This window comes from Tribolium castaneum, chromosome 1 (assembly GCF_031307605.1).
Source record: "Tribolium castaneum strain GA2 chromosome 1, icTriCast1.1, whole genome shotgun sequence".
Lineage (NCBI taxonomy): Eukaryota > Metazoa > Arthropoda > Insecta > Coleoptera > Tenebrionidae > Tribolium > Tribolium castaneum.
Window position 1 is genome coordinate 29,284,664 of NC_087394.1, and position 22,847 is coordinate 29,307,510.

At 35.8% G+C, this 22,847-nt stretch overlaps 1 protein-coding gene across 2 annotated transcripts in view; it reads right to left on the minus strand.

Moving 5' to 3' along the window:
- Sesn (Sestrin) overlaps nt 1-22,847 on the minus strand; it is a 164,717-nt gene that overhangs the window by 79,441 nt on the left and 62,429 nt on the right. For both annotated transcript variants that reach the window (XM_008192814.3, XM_008192815.3), the window contains exon 4: nt 16,549-16,578. In XM_008192814.3, the coding sequence (XP_008191036.2) occupies nt 16,549-16,578 (30 nt within the window). The remainder of the gene's footprint in view (nt 1-16,548; nt 16,579-22,847) is intronic.

The following is a 22,847-nucleotide window of genomic DNA, read 5'->3' on the forward strand; positions in this document are numbered from 1 at the left end:
GTAAACATAAAGGAATTTGCTAAAGCCCGCAGAAAACAAAAGCATTAAACTAAACTAAAATCCTTAGCTCCACATCCGTCAAAACACTTACGAACCTGTCCTTTTTTTGATAATTCGATTCGGGCCGACTCCACGTGGCAGTGTAAACATGTTGTTATTCAAATTTTTATTCGCAATACGTTTTTGGCTGCAATTTATCAGGTTTAAGTAGATGCGTTGTGTCAGATGTTTGTGGGGAAAACCGTAACAAGTACACATGAGGTCTTTCAGCGGCAACTTCCTTATCAGGGGGTGTATGAGTGTCCTGGGAGGTCGGCAGTTTGTCTCATCTCGAGGACAGGACTGCGTCGCTCATGTGGAAGCAAAGGCGGTGGTGATCTCCGTGTTGCGTGTTCTGAATACTGATTTGACAGCGCTCCTTCAAAACATCTTAAACCACTGATCCATGAAGAATACAGCTCATCTCGCCATTCTATTTCGGGGATGAATTATTATTAAATATTACAAGCCCTTTCAGACGAACGCTTCCTATTCCCTCAATACAAAACTCCCGCTGGATGATACAAAGTTGCTGGGTAGTCCCTTTTTGGGGAGCTTTCAGCAGTGATAAAGCGCACGGTGCACGTCAGCACAAAGCTCACAAAAGAACAAAATTAAAACCAAATGAAAACCGGGACCGCGAAGCCACAATTTCGGAAATCTCACTCGAAATCCAAAGAACCTCAAAAATTATGTAATTGTACAGAAATCCACCTACAAAAAGACTACATCTTGCGACTAGGGTTGAGCAAATTTTAAGATATAGTAAAATCCTATAAGCGGACGCCTCTGACAAACGGACATTTTTGTTAGCCCGGTGTAGTAAAGCCTCGAAAAACATTTTCACTAATTAATAATGACCATATTTTTGACTAGAAAATACACAAATTTGGTGATTTTTGGAAAAATTATGTTCATTTTTGGTCAAAAACGTGCTGAAAGTCACAAAAAAGATAAAAACAATTTTAAAATTGTAGAATCAGCTTATAGGCCCGGTATCTTTTTATGAAATCTGGTGAAAAATTAGAGAATTAAATTAAAAAACAGTAAAAGAAAATATTTTCTCGAGCTAAATCGCCGACTTTTGAACTGGGGGTATTTGCGTTTTAGGTGAATTATTGCAATTATATAGTTTATAATGTTGATTTATTTAAAAAGTTTGTGTTAAAATATCTGCAAAAGACGGTCAGTACCTGGAGCCCTGGTGGCCCAGTGGTATAAGCGCCACTTTCGACGGGGGAGGTCGGGTGTTCGCACCCGGATCAGGGTAACAATTTTTCTATGAAAAAAAGTGTAAAAAAGGTAAGGAAACAACACGTAAACAAAAATAAGAGATTGAGAGAACACATAGACGTATAAACGTAAAGCGGAGCATAAAACTGACAGAAATAAGAAAATATGCAGCAAAAGGTAAAAGTACGTAAAGGCGCCAAATTGTAAACGTAAGAGCACATCCTAATAAAGGCAAAATACCTTTTGCTTTGAGAGAAAAAGAGATAAACGTAAAGGTAAAACTGCTCCTGTAAGATAAAATATTTTCTAGACCAAAATAAAGCGAATGTACGAAATTTACAAAGAAATAAGAAATAGGGAAATTCAGTAAGCAGCAAATAGTGTTAAAAATAAAAATTAATTGGTGAAGAAATGGCATGGAAATGGAAACTTTTGTAAACAGCGAAGTTTTTTTGAAGACTAATGAAAGCTAAGAAGTTTGAGGGAAATTTTTTTTCAAGAAATAGTTAATTGGACTGTACCAAATAGTATCATGCTCCCAGCTCTTTAGTAAATTAGTTTAGTTAGTGTCTATTATTTCGCTTAAGAGGGCACCTCCATTAACTGAACAAAAAAGTGTCACCGTCGCCGGTGTCCGCTTATTGGAGATTTCACTGTACTACTTAAGATATCTGAGAAATTCGAACCTCATTTTATAATAGCTGGTCTAATATAAATATTGCGGTTAGCAAGCCCAGTTGTGTGCTTACGTTGAGAGGTCAGTGATTCCTGGGGTTGTTTACTGAAAGCTCTGCGGCTATTTCGGAATACTTTTTGCGCAAAGTCGTTTGGCCTAATTACGTGTAATTTAGTTAATAAGACGTTGAGTTAATTTTTTATTTGTCGACAATTCGCCAAGCTTCCGAATCGTCCTCTGCAGTAAGAAACAAAAATATCGTGGCGAGCGAAAACCCTCTTGACCGAGTGAAGCGCTGGTTGTTTACGTTTTCGCTGCCGTTCATTACCGGTGATTATTTTGAGTAAATTTCTGTTGGAAATTAATTAATGGAAACACGTCGAGTCGGTGGTCCATATATCATTGTCATGGTGTTGAAACGAAGTTCCAATCTCGACCGGCAATCTGAGAAAATTCGGCAACACAATGAAGCCACTATTTCAAGGTTGCTTTGGGCAGCACCGAGAGGCTCGGCTCTTATTTATTATTCTGATGTTGTTGGCTGGCTTCTGTGTACAAATATTGAATATCTAATAGGATCACAGCGCATTTAAGACGCCGAGTTGAAAGCAATTACCATTAATTATATAATGAAAATTTCTACAGGTATGAGCGGAGACATAAATCACGAGCGTAATTCATCAATCTCGAAACACACCCGGCAAAAGTCATTCAACAGCTAAATGCACTGGGTAATTACTAGATGTTATTATCGCGAAATCTCGCGAACTGTCGAAATGTAGGCACCGCTCGGTTATAATTTCACCTGCATTTACATAGCGCACGATTACCGTTGTGATTACAAGGAGTGGTATAATTCAATTTCGTTTTAATTAAAACGCACTGGAATGTCGGATTCGGGAAAACAAAAACAACGTGCCAGAGAAAAATATACGGAAAACTAATTATTTTAAAAACGGGGCGTAGAGCGAACTTGACATGTTATTAACCTAGCACTTTATTTGTCACTCGACCGTTTATTGACTTTAATTAATTAATCCTTTTTAAACTACACAATTTACTGACATGTAAAAATTAAAAAACAAACTTTGATGATACCATGACTCAACTCGCATGTAAACAATAACAATCACTCGGCGGCCGTAGAAAAAATTTGTATGCCACCCAGGTGGTGATAAATCCAGTGGCCCCCTATTAATTTATGAGCTTCGGTTCCAGAAGTGCGTGGTTAGTTGGCAACAGATTTACTCCGGTTAACTTTGAAACAGTAAATAACAATTTTGTACAAGATACGATTACGGCTAACTTTCACAAAGTATAGTTCCGCCAGATGTAGTGTTACTTTATAAGAAAATTTCTCCTCAAAGTTATTTCAGTAACTTTATTTAATCATACTTTGAAGTTGAAGCAAAACGAATCAAAAACCACGAATGCGAATTAAATTAAAATTCAATTCATAAAGTAGTTCATCGAACTGAATAAGGCTTCTTTTCCATCTTCCTGTATTGAACACGTTCGTTATGAACGTGTAGAATTTAATATTTCGTAATTTTACGGCGGCAGTGCAGTAATAACAAATTACTGTCTCAAAAATGCTACTATTTTAAGACAGAATTATGTAAATCCCTTATCTCATTAAATGAAATGAGTTAACTTGTTAGGATAACATCTTATCGATTTCGATTAATTAAAAGCTAAAATTATATAGGACAAAATTCAACTTATATTTAGAAAACTGGTTACTAGGCGCATTATTAGTAAACAAAACCTGCTGTTTGTAAAAAAAAGAGGAAACACACTTTAGTATAATTTCGAAGTCACTTCGCTTTACTTGAATTATATAAATCAGTCTGGTCCGCTTAATATTCACTAATAAACAAAGGTGAAGCTTGCAAAAACTGCGAGTCGTGTAATTCTGTTTGCCTTCCAAATAAGCAATTTCCTGTCGCATTAAGTCCCGTTTTATGGCAACGGTGACCACCATCATCTCGTTGCTGTCAATTTTCATCATATCAAACGAAATAAACCTTTCCAATGTCGTGTTCGCCGCCCTGCGCTGGTTTCCATGAAAATTTTGCTTTATTTTCCAATATAAATATGCAAATTTCGTTCTAGCGAACTGCTTATCTTTTTAACGGGGTTGTTTTTTCGCCGATAATACTTTTCAATTATTGTAAGTCACGCAACGATAAATCGTAATTATTGCTCAAGCATGATAAGTCAAAATGGTCACTCGCCCGTTTTTAAATATTTAAAGCTGAGCCAGATAATGCGAATTAACCGAGCTTATTATAAATAATTACGCCTTTCACTCTCCACACCGAGATAACTCCGAATTTACGTTTGGCGGTAGTCATTGCGAAAACATCCCAGCATTGCCAATTTAACGTTATCGGGCACGTTTTCAAATCTCACTTTGTCAAGACCTAAATCATCCTCCGGTTTAATTCCGGTGACAAAAGTGACGTTTGTCGGGCGGGCAAGACGGAAATGATAAACTTTGACTGGACGTTCAGCCGAAAGGCGATGCGTTTTAACCGCAAATGTGATGATTTAAAACACCATTAATTAGCTTAATCAGGTCGATTAAAGAATTACAACATTTTTTAAGAGAAATGCGCCGTTAAAATAAAATATTGCCGGTTGGAACGAGTTAATTTTAAATGCACACTCTTCGATAAGGTGCACTCCTGAAATCGTTTAATTTATGGCTTTTCCTTGTGGATTTACTGCAACAAAAACGTTTTGTTTCGGAGCAAACATCTGTAACAGCGGGTAACGAAAGTATCTGTTTTATGTTGTTGAGGTATTTTTATTTTGACACTCCTCTAGCAAAAAGCGGAATCACATGAGTCAAGTCCAAAGTCTGCAATCAATGTTTCCACAGTATCAAAAATCCGAATTCCCGATTTAAACACTGGATAAATATTTAAATTTATGTCTCAACTTTAATAAAAATAAACGAACCGGTCTGAATCGAATACCAGAGTTATTTATTTAACCGCAGACTATGGTTTTAATTAGAGTTTTAACCTGATTTTGGCCGGCTGTGCTGAATCCATTCAAATATTTACGATCGGCGGGGGAGAGAGTATTTATTTGTAAAGATCAGCAATTGTTGTTAATTGCCGTCCTCTGGAAGATGATTCAAAACACGTCGTGTTTACATTTTTGAGGCCACATTATCGTCAGAACATTAAAAAGATAACATTTGTGTAAATTTGCACTTCCGTATTTGGTCACATGGAGAAAAAAATCTCGTTTCCCAACGCTGTTATTGAAATAAATATTTCGGAATTTTTCAGCGCGATAAGGTCCGAATGACAAATACTCTCGCCTAACAGAAATAACCTTTTAAACCGCTCCTTTTTCCATCTTTTTATGACTTCCACCCTTCACGAGGACGATTCGCCGGAACGGATGTAGATGATTTTTTACAGACGCGGAATAAAATAAGACGAAAGCTCGAAATCGCCTTTTTCCTTTGATATTTCTGTGTTAAATAAGCGTGCGTGAAGCTTTGGCACTTTTATGACTGGAAGGATGCGGCTTTCATTGGCCGCTGGTCGATCTGGAGGACGTTCCAGATCATAAAATTAAAGACTACAAGATAAAGCTCCTTCAATAAAGCAATGGTATTGTATGGAACTGTGAAGCAGAACATTGCCAATAAAAATAACAATAACAATTACCAAACCGCTGGATCACATTTGGCAAGGAGTACAATGAGCAAGCAAAAGATATTTATTCTGCAGCGATAATATCAGCGCTACCAGATAAATTCCGGCGTGCTTGTAAAGAAGGCCCCGAAATAGGACGATGGGTAAAGACTCCTCCACGCCCATAGACGTGGAGTCAAGGTAAACCGGCCGGCTCTACTGCCATCCTAATCGACATCCGAACATCCTTAACCTTGGAGCCTCGCCCGGCTCGTGGCAGTCCCGGAAAACACCCAGAATTTCACAACTCGCAGGATTAGAATGTACCGAACTTGTTAATGAAACGCGACTAACTCAAAAATTTGGGGCCGAATTATTTCGAATTGAAATAGGTTTGTTAGTTTAAATGTGAGCAGATTTGATCAGCCGGTGAATTTTATTAATGGAAAACTCAACCACAGCTATTTTTTGCAGTACAAACTAAAATTATCAAATGCATGTTTTTTACAGAGTGGAATTTTTAACTAGAATAAAATTCATAACGTTGATTTAGCCGATTTTCGTAAAAATTCCCGAAACAGGTCAATTTTTTTTTCATTGCCTACTATTTGGTGCGTATGGTTTTTGTTTATCTGTTGTCAGAAATGCACAGCCACCTCTAATTTTTTTTTAAACGTAATGGTGTGTCAAGTGACAAGTCGTATGAAAGCCCTTTTCGCAAGCATTACAATGCACTATTTGTTTTTTTAATTTTTTCAAAACTTACGTGATAAAAAAATAAAAACCAATTTTATAAGTTGAACATTATTTAAGGCAATAATTGTTCAAAATGGGCACTGTTCCTCTCCTGAAAAATAACATAGCGATAGCAGCATGATTTTCTAACATTTTGCAACATTTCTAGTGTGATTTCAACTTATAAAAATTGGTTTTCAATTTTTTATCGAGTAGGCTTTTCAAGTGTAGAGTTTGATTTGTGTTTTATATTTTGTTTTATATTTTGACGGCTTTCACAATTTAAATTAAGCGGCACACTACGTTCAAATTTCATAGGTGACTTGATGAACAACCATTTTTGAAGACACTGTATAAAACACTGATCACAGAACATAAAAATAAAGTTTTTAGAACCTATGAGCTCAAAAAAGTTAAAAAGCTAGCAGTATATTAATTCTTCGGTGTGTCCTCGACGTTATGTCTTCATCGACACTAATAAATATAACTTATTTGTGATTACAAATGCTAATATTAAAATTTATAACCTGGAAATACCTCTAAACTCAACTGAAAACTTATCTTTATTGTAACTTATTGCAGGTTAATTAGTTTGTTAGAGGAATGTGTGCAAGTGATAAACCTAGATTAATCAAGGTAAACGTGAGTAAACATTTTAATTTGATATTAACTGTGTGAGATGAACCTTTTTCTTCAGCAGACAATGTATCGCTTTGACTAATTTATCGATACTAACGTCAAGATAATTAATAACCTACTGTACATGTGGGTAAAAATATTTTGATTTTTTCTAAAGTGTACAACATTGCATCATTTCGTTTCTGAAAGACTGTGAGAGAACCTTGGATTTCTCGAAGATAATTGTAAGAGATAACCAAAAATAGTCGTTCTTTATAAACAATTGCTTATTTGCTAGAAGTTTATTTATAGAACAACTTCTAGATACATATACAAGTGGAAAAAATGTCTATCTAAGGACACGCTTCTATGGTAATTATTCTTTCTAATTAGCGGATTAACAACGAGACACCAAAACACTCCAGTTCCTGGAAGCCTTATCACCACTTTCAAAAACCGCTACTATTCCAACTGATAAGTTACATAACACTATAACCGTCACAGTCACCCGTACATTCGCTTTATCATCATAACTTAACCCCAAACTAGACCAATCCCTCTAATCGAATCATCAGAGTTCGCTCAAACCCCGATTTTCAGAAACACATAAATTTGAAAAAGATCGCTGATCCCACGTCACTCCGAAAAGGCATAATTCTAAATAGTCCCGAGTGATCCTTTATAAATATCATCCCTGATCCGATTTTATTCGGCTCGATTTTCTTTATCTCTCCAATTACACGGAAACGGCACATAGAGCATCTCTCGACGAATTGGAGTGCAAGGGCTGAAGAAAGTGAAACTCTTGATAATAATAAGGAACGGAGGCTGCGGACCACAAGTGTCCTTACAGCAACAACAACCTCCCAGGAAGGAAAATCCCTTAAAACCACGGCTGTTTTGTTCCAGTAATTTTATTTTGACTTGACGAATATGTCGTGTCACTTGTTGTTGATGGTCAAGGATGGCAACAAAATGTGCGCATGATTAAAATAAATTTTAAAGCCATCAAGGACTTTGCCAATATACGGTAAATTTATTTACTTCGCGAATTTAAATATAATCGACTGGCAGACAATAAACAAAGCTTGGAAATGATTTACCATTTTATAGCTATGTCTATTTGGAAATAACAAGAAGAAGCCTTGTTTGTAATCTGATTGCAAATTTAAATTTTAATTATTCAAATTTAAGCAAAGTAAAAGTACGGCAGCTATATCTAGTAAACAATACCTTATAAATCTTTTTTTTCTAATTGGTCGCCTTTTAATAGCACCCGAGGCCTTGATCGCAGGAATTTACGGTAAAAGTAAATCAAATCGCGATTTTTACGTCTTGTCCATTTCGAGAACTTCTGTTCTAACGAGGCCATTGCGGGCAAAACGCTATCAGAACACATCAATTCAGATGTTTGAATCGTCATGCATTAGATAATGTATTTACAGAGATCACAATATGCAAAGAAGATAAGAACAAGAGATGTTTGTCCAAGTTGTTCGAAAACAAGAGTACGCCGGCTTATGCAATGACGCGCTTTGTTTCAACAGACTTTTCAGCCGTGTGATTACGATGGCCTCTTCCGAGTTTTGTGCGGATTAAAATCAGGAAACGAGGAAAACAAAGTGAGCAATCACTCTTTGTATTTACCTGGTTTTAAGCTGGGCGCTCTGCCGTGGCGACAAAGGGAAAAATCCCGAATGTCAGGCCGCCAAGTATCATTGAGTATTTAGGTGTTCGTGTATTTGCTATTGAAATTAGTTTAGCATAATGCACGACGCTGTCATTACAATTAGTCGCTTGCAACGGTTAGGCTTGGCTTCATACGACACAAACACTCAATGCATCAGCTTTATTCGAGTGCCAGCACTGGAGGCAAATGGAAATTATACAATCACGAATAAGCAATAAAGTTAAAAATAAACAAACACTGGATATTGTTTACAATAATTAAACCAGGAAGTAGGCAGGACATCAAAAATCGATAGGCGATCCTTGCAAGTCAATTTTTAATTGTCGGTTACCGTAATGACCCTAATTAGCCATTTAATGGGTAAATTATATGTTATTATTACTTCAGATAATTTAATGCAAATATGTGATTCTGAGATTTATGTGTCTATCCAATCAACCTAATTGGTCCGATTTTTTCACCAATCTCAAACGAATTATCTGTCAGATTATCAGCGTGATTCTGCAGAACCTTAATTAATATTTATTTTTTGTGCGGAGGTTACGATATTTCGACGGTAGTGTGTGTAAGTCAACGGTTAATTGGTGAAACGATTTTAGTTAGCAATAAAATTATTTGAAAAATGGCAATAAAAAATTACAGCCACATAATGTATGAGATTTATGTCCCAAAGGTGGCAAATTTTGGCCATTGAATATTTATCACTTTAGTTGAAGATTTGACTTCTGGGAACAACTGACTTCTGGAAAGAGATCAGGTCGACTCGGGTCAAATCACTTCAGGTAAAAAATAATAACAATTTATGGTGGGTCAGGTCAATGAATTTAAAACAGTAGCTTTGTAAAAAAGATTTATTTATTTCAATACTATGCATTTGCCCACTGATCCTTTTGATTATCCTGCCACTTTCGTCCTTTAAAATAAAAGATTTATCCCAACTTCGATTCCACTCAAACGACAAAATGCCTTTTTATTGATACTTTAGGGTCGTTTCAAGTTCATCGATATAAATCTATATTTAGAGAAATTTTGTAAAAGTTTGTCTAGCAATGTGGCATTGACATAACACTATGAATATTAAATTTTATTTTATTTATTAATTCCTGCAACATGATTTATTCATCAATGGACCAGACTTAGCAAAACGAGTGCTTTAGTAACTTTCTTTAAATTCCTGTCACTGGGCAAAGAAGTGCATCAAAATTTTTAAATTTCAGCTTTAACGATTTTCGACAATAGCTAGTCGAGAAACGTGTCTATTCCTCGTTCGAATTTTATTGGGCGAGCTGTGGGGTGTCGCCGATAATACAGATATTCATAACAGTACAAACGCATAGGTTTGTATTCATAACAGGATCAGAAAATCGGCTTCATGCACACACGTGCTATAAAACTTCCGCATAACGTTTCGAGCATTCATCTTAAGAATTGTTAAATCGTTAAAATCTCTTACACACCGTGAATACATATTTACGAAATAAGGAGTAGCCGTCGATTCTCTCAAGTCCGTTTCGCATTCAAGTGCAAATTGTATCGCGAATATTGACAGTAAAATCATGATTTACGTCGGTAAATGTGGCACGTCGGCCGCACCTAACATCTCCACTAATGGCATCACTCGAAAATCCGCCACTGTTCCACATAACCCACACCCTTTACATAAAAATAAATATTTTTTCATCCCCATCGAATATTTATAAGCCGGCCGGAACGATTGAATATTCCCTAGACGATGTTAAAATTACAACGCGAAATGTTCTTGTAAGCTCCCGAATTAAATCCGCACTTGTGCCAACGCAATTTTTATAGATTGGAACGTTTTTACACGCTCGGAAAATCATTCATTAATTGCCAGGTTTTTTTCTAATTATTTCGTAGCAGACCCCTAATTTGACTTCACCACCAAAATAAACTTAGACTTCGGCAGAAAATGCCACTGCTGACGGGATTGGAATCTATTGAGGCGGTTTAATACGGCACGTACGAAATTGGGGGAAGAAAAGTGTTTTTTCTTACATAGGAACGGATTATTTGAAATTATTGACACAGCAAGCTCGCTAAGAATATAGAATTTCACCTAACGCCAAACGAGAGGAAAAGGGAAACGGACAGGGATTTTTGTGAGAAAAAACGAATTTGCACATACCGATAATGAGTATATAACATTCATGATTAACTCCCATTCATTACTACCATAATGTAATGATTGTGCAACAGCCGGTAGAAAGTCATTTGGATATTTGTCATAACGGCTGGTGCAATTTCTCGTATTTGGAATTCTACATTTTTGTCCCCGCTCATGTACAGTCACGATCAAAAAGAATGACACCCCTACCAATTAGGGTGCCATTCTTTTTGATCGTGACTGTACTCGTAAACGAATTTGTTTGAAGCTTTCCGGAGAATTGTACGAGAGTATAATTTATAATTTTTCACTCCTTTTGTGAGAGGGAAACGGGGTTGCTAATTGTTTAATTTATTGGGGGCTGTCTCCCAGTAGTAGCTTTGTTTTGGCGCAACATCTTCATCGATCGAAGGGGCCGTAACTTAAACATCGTTCGTAAATTTTGTCACTAATGACCCGTCCATTTCCTCGCCTCTAATGTTACAATCTCTGGGACCAATTATTTTTTATCGCCCCGACTTACGACTTTGTGAACAGTGTGAGGAAAGCAATTTTTTCAACATTAGGAAGCGGCAAAATCAGCTGACCGAGCTATGATACTCGTAAATTGCAACCCGAAACAAGCCGTGTACGGCATCATTTGCATCTAAATGTGGCAATTTTTCGCGAAAACTCGAGATAAGTACGGAAGGAACCTCCAATTCCGGCGCTCAACTTCAGAATTATTTACAATGCGAGCGGCTTCTTGTTGTTACTCCTTTTTTGTCAAGTTGACCGTGGAACTAACCCGGATGTATTTTATTGGAGGCGACTCTTCCGAGGTAAATCGACGGGGAAAATGGATGCATTTTTTCATTGTTCCATCTGACGGCGAAATGCGCGAATTATTTATTATCCAGCGTAATAATCCGGTTAAAAATTGGAAGGTCCGGGCGAAATTGCCTCGGGCCTGCCAGAATTGACACGCGCTTTTGTTGCAACCGGAAAAAGCTCAAAATTCGGAAAATTAATTTGAAAGCTGGGCTTTATCTGACAATCAGGTAAGCCGTCTCGAATCAACCCTCGTCATGGGGAGCACCGAAATTATTTTTTCTAAGCCCCACAAGCCCAGAAAACTTACTTACAATTTGCAACTAATTAAAGCGATTATCTAACACGTGCAAAATATTCTAATTAGGTTGGGTCACCTATACAATAATGCAAATCCGATGTTTATTCCAGTGACCGGTTTTTGAAATTTTTTACGTCCTTGATAGTTCTCTTCTTTGGGGACGGCCGTCTATTTCTGTCATTTTACGACTGCCAATAATTTCCCCGAATAGTCAAGATCCAATTTCTTTCCATATAAATCGAACTATTCATTTGACGGTCTGACCCTAACGGTATTCTCTCAGAGTCCTCATAACAAACCGCGACTAATAAAATTCAGAATCGGACGAAATGGAAATGCGACTTTGAAATTTATGTAGTCCGATCCGGTCAAATATTCACTTCGGTACCGATCGAAAGCTCGTACAAAATAGACCAGCTTTGCTGCTCCAAAAAATTCAATTCCACTCGCATTTAATTTATTATAATTGACGTTATTAAAATGTAAAACAGGACTGCTGTTTCGCTAAATAATTAGTTTTATTTCGACAATGATTAAATGATTACAGCGAAATTCATTCATTGCGTTGTTTCAAAAGCTCTGCGAGCAGTTATTGACAGATGAGTGGAATATGCAGTGTGTAATTGATGCATACAATTATTTATGTTAACATTTACAGCAATTATTTCAACACACGATACTGCAAAACAAATAAAGAAACAATTGCAATTTGCTGAAAAACACTATTTATTTCCTCCTTCTGTTTACTTATTATTCAAATTAACAGCAATTTACAACTAAACTGTTAGTTCAAACTCTTTTTTAATTTATTCACTAATCTTCAATTCTATGCAACAGAAAATTAGAATTCAAGGACATGCCTTAGATAACACGAGTAATAAAAAGTGCACTTAACGTTGCATTTCACTGTCGTTAAAGAATACTTTAATTAAGGTTTTATTACAGTCTCAGATCAGATTAAACGAGCTGAAGAATAATGTCGGTTCCAAATTGCTGTGAAATGTTTGAAAATTCCCACTGGCCACCGCATGTACAACGATAGCAACTTGGGAAAATTTCCGGGAGTAATAAGAGTCATACGGTGATAAACGTGTTTTGTAAATATTTGCGATAAAATAAAACAGTAAAAATGGGTAAAAATCCCAAAAACTTATGCAATTCAACATGTGATGGCATCACATGTCATCGACAGCGAATCCTTCAGACTGGTATTGAAACTTATCCGCTCTTGTTCGTCTCATTATTTTTAATTGAATATCAACAATAACAATAACAAAAACAGAAGATAATGAACGTATCAATGTCGCTGCTAAATTTGCAGTCCAGAATCGCGGAATCAAATTTGCAAACTGGATGGCACACACGAGGCGACAAGGCCATTCAGTAAGATTATATTTGTAACCTAGAATTTATGTTTAATGAAACAACTCCCTCCATGTAACCACACACCGCGAAACTTGTTTACCTGTCTTCGTCTATTTTTCCAGTTTTAGCACAATATGCAAAATTATTCACGTTGACGTAGGTTGTTTGTTAAATTCGATCAGGTGACTCTTCATGATAAACTCGAAATTTTGTATGCTAATGTGGAAATAAATTAAACTGATGGCTCCTAAATTAAAAACCAGAAAAGCCGCTTAATTACTATTTGGGCAAATTATAATAAGCAATTGACAGATCGTTGCCTAATCATGCGAATTTACTACATCAGAGATTAAGTCGTGTTGACAAACAATGTTTCCGAGAAATTTATAAAAATTCGTAAAATGTCGTATTTTCTGAACTTTGGCTTGTTTAATGTTAACCATTATTTTAATATCCACGTTTCATAATAGTTGATTAAGCGCTGCAAAGTGCATATTGTGAAAAAATCGAACACCAGATGATAGCAATTATCACCAAACTGTTTCTGGAATAAAATTTCACAACAAAATTAATAACCGAACAAAATAATTGACACAATGTTTTCCCCAAAAGTGAAAACAATTGATCCGCCCCAGCTCAATCAATTCATCAATAAACCAGCTTTTAGCCAAGTCCAAGTGGGTGTTGACACAATCGTCATTACGGCTGATATTTATAAATTTCATATTGCAGACCGACTGTACTTATCTAATATTTGATTTGCTTCAATAAAATATACATTTAATCAAGAATTAATAAGGTCAGCACGAACATAACACAAATGAAAATAATGTAAAAAAAGTGGCCGAACCAATCGTAAAACGATAACGAAATGAGTTCGGATCAATGCACTTTATCAAACCATCCACACGATTCCAAGTGCATAAGGTATTTTCGTTACACTTTTCATTTTCCAAACGCTTGTGCAATGCTTCAAATCCTTATAAGCTCAAAACAGCAAAAAGGTTTCTCTTCATTTGTAATAAGTCGCGCATTGCCCATAATCGATAGAGAAACTCGCAGATTCCTTCACGAATGTGTAATACAACAGGGGATCACACAAAAGAAGCACCCCTTCAGCTGAAAATTGGGTCACAGGACGACTTGCGTTTTTTCTTCGCAACGTGACCACTTATTTAATTAGAAGCGATTCTTTAATTAAATTAGAGCCAAATTCGCCGCCGTATGACAACGTGTTGATGTCAGTGTTCAATGCATTTAAATGAAAATTTGAGGGCAAAAACCCTCGCCGCAAACAAGTGAGCTTGCAAAACATAAACAAACCGGCAGGGTTATCAACCTCTCTGCAACCGAGTTAATTCGCTAACCTACAATGAAATTAGGCACATCTAAATTATTGTAGATGTTATCGCGTTTCACAACTGGGACGAGCGTCAGTGCGTTATCGTCTGGACAAAGAAGATGAAACGAAATTTGGATTATTTAATACATTACGTGATCGTATTTTGGTTGAGCCATCACAAAAGCTAATAACAAATATTTAAAAAATAACACGTTAATACAAAAGGCAAACAAATACGACAATGTGATTCTAGGGCCTTTGGTTTTAAAAGATTAAAAAAGCAAACAACTGCGACGATTTAAAGTGGGTCAAAAACAGCAGGGGTAATAAAGTTATCAGATCAGCGATACGAATTTTTCTCCTCGTGAGGTGAATAAGACGCCAAAAGGCGCTCCTTCAACACACTTTCTCGAAAAAAGGACAATGAAATCGGTGGCGTGACCACTACTTCATCAAAAGCCAACAAATTTTAAATAAAAGGACAAGCCAAACAATATTTGGAGGCAACTTGTTAATTAAGAATTTGTTGGTTCGAGTCCTGATACAAGTCGTGCCTAAGTAAAATCTGAATAAATATGCAGTAACGTTAACCTGTAAGGTAAATAGTGTGAAAATGGGTTAAAGAAAATGCAAACAAGTGTGTGAACCGCAACGTTCCGCTATTTCAGATTAAGTTCGGCCCAAATTATGCGGAAAATTTGAATAAATTTCATACCTACGCTCCTATAAATTACAATAAACTACGAAATAAACTATTTCATTTATACGCAAACATTTGTTCACTAGACTTGGTCGTGGGCATTTTGGAACAATTTCAAAATTTTCAGTGCAGCGTAGTACGCTGAAATATTTTCCCCCGCATTTATTTCACTGTTAGATGAGTTTTCCTTAGTGAAGCCGACATTATCTCGAGTTTGTTGTTTCAAGTAATCACAGAATGCTTAAACAAATATGAAGCTCGACTCAAACCCGACAAACATTGTGGGTACACGACGTTTTTCGCCGAGAAACTATTTCTAATTAAATAAAACCACCGGCCCAAAAGCGCCCATCTGCTAATGAAAGTGCAAAAAATAGGGTCGCACCTTGAAACCTCCCAAGTAATTAAAAATCGCTAAACCGTTAATTTTATATTATTTGTAGACCAGGTGAGAAGGTTTCAAACTTTTTATCACCGAATCGCCACAATTTGCGAATTTTTTTACATTAATTGACCCACTTTTATTTCCTCTATTTTTGTGTTTGTGATCGCGATCTTACTAATTTAAATTCATACAAAGGCCGTGACCACCTGCATGACCAACAGGACTTCCCATCCTAAAACAATAAATCCAGCAGTGACTGCCTCCGCCGAATTCACCGGGCGCAACTTTTTACCAATCGACCAAAAAGTTAAGAGAAGTTCTTCGTGTCCAATGAATGGGGAAAAATAATTATTTGCCTATTGCATGAACGTAGACAGCTAAACGTTTCTTAATCAGAAAATAAACCATCACGCAATGCCCCAAAAGTGTTAGCCAAGCATTTAAATAAATCATTTTAGAGAACACTTCAAAAAAATGTTAAGCAAAAAGTGTCTCAGTTTCTCCACTGCTGTCATAGTGTAATCAGCGTAATGATAGTAATCTTTCGAATCATTTTGCTAATTAGCACACCCGAATTCGCTCGCTTTTTTCCCGCTTCGTTTGGAGCAATAATTGCAGAGAAGAGCGAATGTTTAACGATTGATAAATTCAGATGATTAACATTAAAGTAGCAATTCAGACGATATGATTGCATTATTATGATCCAAAGCAGCTGTCGTAATTTGTCTTTTCACGGTTGCTGCCGCAAATAAAACACATCAGTATTAAAATAAAGAGGCCGTTAATTTATGTTACGATATGACATAACTCTGTTATTGTTGTTTTATTGTTATCACAGCGGTTCTAAAATAACTTCCCGCAAAAACTTACCTTTTCATTGAATGTACCCAAGGGTGGCAACTGAAACAAATTAAACTCAATTAATTACATTCGTTCAAATATGAAACTTTGTACATATTCAGGTCGGACTTAATAGTCGAAAATGAAATAAAGGAATTGAACCGGGGTCAACAATTAAGCAGAAATTAACTTCTCCTTGAGTGCGAATTATACAAAGTGAAATCTCTCGACTACTGATATTACGGAGACCATCGCTAATCAATAACGATGAAGTTTACAGAGACGTGAACAAACATCCTCTCGATGGACTATATTCAGATTTAATGGTTTTAGTTGCGCCACCTTGTATAAATTTAAAAGAGTTTCACAAGTTTTCTCCACCAAACAAATAATAAAATCCTAAACCGACCTTGTTCGATGTGTGGATTTGCATTCTTATCTTTACAAAAATTGCACAACGTCCAACTTTTAAACAACTCGCTATAAACACGACAATTATTCAATTATCAGGAAGGGAATTTCAAGAAATTGTCTACTGATAGAGTTATCGCCAAAAACAAGTCTTCTAAAAAAAATCAATGATAATGCGTCAAATGATGCTCCTGCAAAACAAGCCACCCACTACTCGCGATAATATTATGCATGGGGGCTAGGAAAATTAAATCAGCATGAATATGATTAGCGATTAATTCAGCTTTCATTTAAATATTTAAAAGTGTTATTACGACACTGAGTGTTGATTGGTATATGTAATAGAGTTAACTAAGCGTAAAATTTAGGTTCGACCGACACTAATTTTTAATTTGCAAAATATGAATGCGAAGAAAGTGAAATAAAAGCAAACAAAAACGAAAGATCGTTTTCCTGAATTGTTATAGTATGGATATTAGCTCCGCGGTGCTGTCCTAATGAATATTAATTAACTATCGCATTACCATAAACTTGTTAAAACACTCGTCTGAAATTATGTTAATGTGTAAAAAATGTAAGGAGCGCCATCACGTAAATATTAGCAGAATTACTTAATGTATGTACACAAATAAAACTGATAGATTCAGTTCTGCGCACTTTATCGGCTCATAGATGGCGACAGCACTCGAAGATTAATCTTTCACGAAAAAAATGTAATTAGCAATAATTAATAAAGCATTTTAAAAGCTCACTCAACGAGCTTTCGCAACGAAAGCCCCCATTTCAGTTTTTTTCTCACAACAAATTAATAAAATTATCTATTATTTTAACCAAATTGGACATTTTCAATTAGTGGCGAAGATTGGAAATCACTTAAGGTTCCCCACACGCAAAGTTCGACACACTCACGTGCAGTAAACTGATAATAGTGTCTAACAAAAAGTTTTCGTGAAACTTTTCCGTTACTCTTTTTTATTATAATTCAATTATCCACCACCGACAGAACTAATATTTCCATCACTTTTACTATCCAAACTTCCAGGAATGTTTTCTTGATAAAAAGCATCACATTTGGAAAACGTTGCTGATCCATTTGATTGTAAAAATGTCGGGCGGCTTTCGCTCGCTTTGAAGACGATGCGCGTTTGTGATAGTTTTCCCTTTATCGCATTCATGAATTTCATCACCTCTGATAAAAAACTAGTTCTGGACGTAACGAAAATGCGCCGTTTTGTGCAAAAACGCTAAGCGCTGCATGTGTTACTAATGGCCAGTTCTTTTGATGGAAAAGCGATGACGGCTGACAGATTGTGACTGATATGTCCGTTAGCATTAATTAGTCGACGAATTAATCAAACGTCTTTTAAGCGCTCAATAAATGCATTAAGTCACCGACAAATTTAAAACTTTTTTTCGTAATTGAAGACAATTAGTGAACGATTAGACCTCCAACTTGCCAATTCATTCTCTCGTTAAACTAATCCTTGAAAAGTTCAAACAGCCTGGCACCGTTAAAGTTATAGATAGGTTCAGACCCTCGGGCCTGGAGGAAGTAAATAAAACTGTCTCGCTTTATCGAAATCTTATCATAACAGAGCTTTTGCACTAAAAAAGTTAATTATAGTCCACCATCAGTTATAAATTTCGACTATTGGGGCAGTTTTTTGGGTACATCAATAATTAAAAATGATTTAAGTAGGTGGTGGGCATATCTGTTTTAATAGGCTTATTATTTCGCTCTATCAGGTTTTTCCTAGCCAAGTGGGTTGATTTAATGTGCCATTAAGTTTAAATTATGTATTATTATTAACCGTTGAAGTTGCCGGAGGCTCGGTATCCTCAAGGATTTTTCGAACGCACATAATAGAATCGGCAAAAACGCTCATTATACCTCAACCTGACACTTTCAAGATTTACATTACACATTTATCAAAACATTTAACAGAGAAATCGCTGTCTCAATAAAAAATTGGGCTAATGCTGTTTATGGGCCACCTGTTGTGCGCTTATTAGTAAAAATGAACATCTTCACATGAAGAACTTAATAGCCCAAATAATTGCGCCTGAAAAAACATATTAGAGGAATTGATCGCTGTTGGTTGGTAAATCCGCACGATTAATGGCTCAGTCAGTCTTTTAAAATATTGCTCCATTCCATGTCTTCATTCCATTCCGTTTTAATTGAAATTTTTCAAAATAGATCGTTCTAATTTCGATTGCAGAATCAGATTTAAACAAGAGGGGAGAACCCATTCGTTGATAAAACTACTTTACGAGGGTTGGTCAGCAAGTCACAAGCTCAGAGATTGAGACACGTTGTAGCTATTAAATTTTATACGTCGAGATAAAGATAATGAGCCTAGAGAGAAATCTTCCGCGGAATTGGCCACCAGCAGGGCTTGGGAGATCAAACAATGCAGATTTAATGAAACCGGAACAGAGGCACCAGTATTTTAATTCCTCCACCACAATATCCAGTAATTAATATTCCGAAGTCTTGGCTGATTTTGCTGACAAACAAATAATACACCCAAAAATGCCAATTCATGCTTGGAAACCCTCTCTGGAGATGAGTGAAGACCTTGGTAATCTTTAATCGAGTTAGACTTGCGTCCGTAAAATCGCCTCTGCCAGCTAGAAAAATAAATAGATGGGCTCATTGTCGTCTCGCATTTCGGAGACTGTTCTCGGTACAACCGTGTCCATCATCGGCCGTTGATAATCGCAAATTGGGCATCACAAATGAGAGCGAGACAAAAACCAGTAGCTGACAAAAGACCCCAGCAGCAAAAAGAACAATAAACAAATTGTTTGTTTTTTGAGCCGGTTGTCGGAATTATAATTCGCTGATGCCTGTTCAAATGTGTGGTCGACGAAACGAAACCAATTCCGATAAAAGGGTTAAATTATGCCTACGGAATATATTCGGGGGTGGCGGATTGAAATTGTTGTTAGTCATCGTTGAGGGGTGGAAATGCAAATGAAACGGTTTGGACACACATGCTACTACTTTACTTCATTACGCAAAGCGGGCATCTGCGCCCATTAACTCGATAGCCGAGCAAACCGCAAAAAAGACATTTGGACGAGTGACCAGAACTTCTCAAACAAGGGAGGTAACAAATTATTTTCACAAAGCTTTGATTTTTGTTTTCCTGGCCCCGACTACACATGACAGGTTTATTAACTTGTAAAAATTATCTGAGAAATGGAAGTGTTAAAAGCGGTTCAAAAGATCTATTAAGAGGAATACCGTAAAATATTAAAACGAGCTAAACATTATATTTCATTTTTATTGTCGCACATTACAACATCAACAATGATTTACCGTTACTTCCAAAACCTCTTAAGCAACCTATTTTTAAGTAAAAAATGACAAAAACCGAGGAACGGGACACTGAAAAATTAATAGTAGCAATGAAATCGTAAACTTTGGCTTTGGAAGAATCGTGTCGAATGTCTCCTTAATCAAGTTTTTATTTCAGATGCTGCTTCTCACAACAATAAATCGAAGTCAATATTATGTTTATTATGTTTTTTAGAAAAAATATTCAAAAGTAAAAAATAATGTTTTTCTATCAGAGGAGAATATTTTTGCTTACAAATTAGTATTTTAAAATTTATAAAAGCTTTGGGAACAGTGCTCAATTTAAGAAAGTAATTATACAGGGTCGCTAAAAAGTATGGATACAGTTAAATATTTTCAGAACGATTTAACAGAAAATGTTGAAATTTGGTAAACAGTTAAAAGTGTTTAAATTCTATCGTCTGAGAGCTTTTTCAAATTTCTATCGTCATGTATTTTGAAAATACAAGGCTAACTTGATTTTTTTAAATGACGAAGGGTCAAATTTAATCATTTTTAGAAGAGCATTTTTTCCTGAATTTAGTGATGTTACACAATACCCACCTTTACTCAAAAGTTAAAAAAACTTCTGTAATAGTAAATCTAAGTTAGCTTTGAAAATACTGTTATCAGCGATATCTGTCACTCGTATATTAGCCAAAAATTAAACTTGGGTGTGATAATTAGTTTAGGAATGGTAGATTTAAGTAGAACTGAGCGAAAAAAATTCTCAAGTTGATCATCTTTTGTAGCATAAAATCAAATATTTCGTGTGTAATTTTTTTAATTAAAACGTGTTTTTTTCAGTTAAAAGTGTTATTCTAACGTTTTTTTTAACTTTTACTTTTTTTTGGACAGTGTTTAAACAGCAAAGAACTAACGATAGAAAAGACAATATTTTTAAGGCTAACAAAATTTTACACTTTTCAAAATTTTTAAGTTTCGGTTAAATTAAGGTATGCATGTGTTATTTCAGTTATATTATTTGACCCTTGTTTCTATTTAAAAAAAATCAAGTTAGCTTAGTATCCGAACAACAAATGGAGATAAAAATGTAATAAACATCTGAAACGATATAAATTATAGCTAACTTGAAATTTGGTGTATGCTAAAGAGTATATAATTTAGAGTACAAATTTCAATAAGTTTTGATAAATAGTTTTTAAAATATTTAATTGTATCCATACTTTTTAGCGACCCTATATAATGCCATATTGTTAAAACATTATTTTTTACTTTTTAACGCATCTTTTAAATAAAAGCTTTTTTCTAAAAAAAATTATTTTTTTTATTTATTGTTTTTTAGTCTTTATTTATTCTAAAAGTCTTTTTCTCTAAAATTTAGTTTCGCTGTAATATTGTAACATTATTATTTTGCTGATTCCTGCGAACTTGTTTAGTAGTATGTGATAGAAAACAGCTGTTAACATTGAAAGCACATCCAAACCTCTCTTCTGTGTCTATACTCTACCGCCCATGATAAAATAATTAAAAAAAATAGCGACATTTGTTTGTAACAAAACGTAATGAAAATGATTAGCTATTAATATATTTCCCAATTACCAACATACCGTTAATGTTGGTATAAGTTACGGTATGTACATCGAAAACTCATTTGTAAACATAATCTAAAACCCCATTTAACCCCTTTAACCACATAGGATTGCATTGTCACGCAGATTACGTAAGCATGCAAAATTTCAGTTCATTGGGACAAAGGAACCCTTCCAAATTTGGCTCCAAAAATATGAAACAGACAGACAGATAACAGAGCAAGTTAAATAAAAGTTTTTAAAAATCGAAAAAACGAGCAAAGTTTCCGTACCTACGCCAGCATAAAAGTTAATAATTTGAAGCAGCAGCTGGTTGTACGATTCTAATTATAATTTCTAATTCACATCATCAAGCTATTCATCTATTCATGTTTTAGCGTCCAACAAACAAATTTCTTGATTTAATTTTAAGAGCAAATCGTCAATGAGCGGACGTCAGCAGATCCGTTGATAACAAACAACTCGCTGTAGTTTTTAAATTCGCCGTTGCGTCGTGATTGATCTCTTTGATACGAAGCCGTAAAATCGCACGGATTAAGGTCGGGCAAGTACAAGCGACCAAAACCACCCGATCTCATTTCCATCAGGTCAGCGGTCAGGACTCCCTCGACTGTGAAATTAATTGTTCAAACATTTCATTCGAGTTAGGGCTCCGTCGTTATTTACAAATCAGGAATTAAAGTTCGCCGTTTAAGTCGATTAAGATTTCCGAGGTGTTTTCGGGATTGAGGAAAGCCCTCGCTTTTTCGAATGGAAGTCGGACGGAAATTGTGTTAAATGCGGCCTGAAATGTTTTTTTAGATGAAAGTGGCCAATGTTACATGGGCTTCTGGCAGTTTTCCAGTTTTTTGTTTGGTTTTTAATATTGACAGGGAGTTATTTTTAAGACGGTAATGGTGGTTTGCGCTATTGATTCAGCGAAACATTTTCCAGTCGTCGATATGCATCGCCAGGTCCGGGCCTAAGGACGAGAACAAACAAAGGAGAGAGTGTTACATCATTTGGCTACAGGGTGTGTC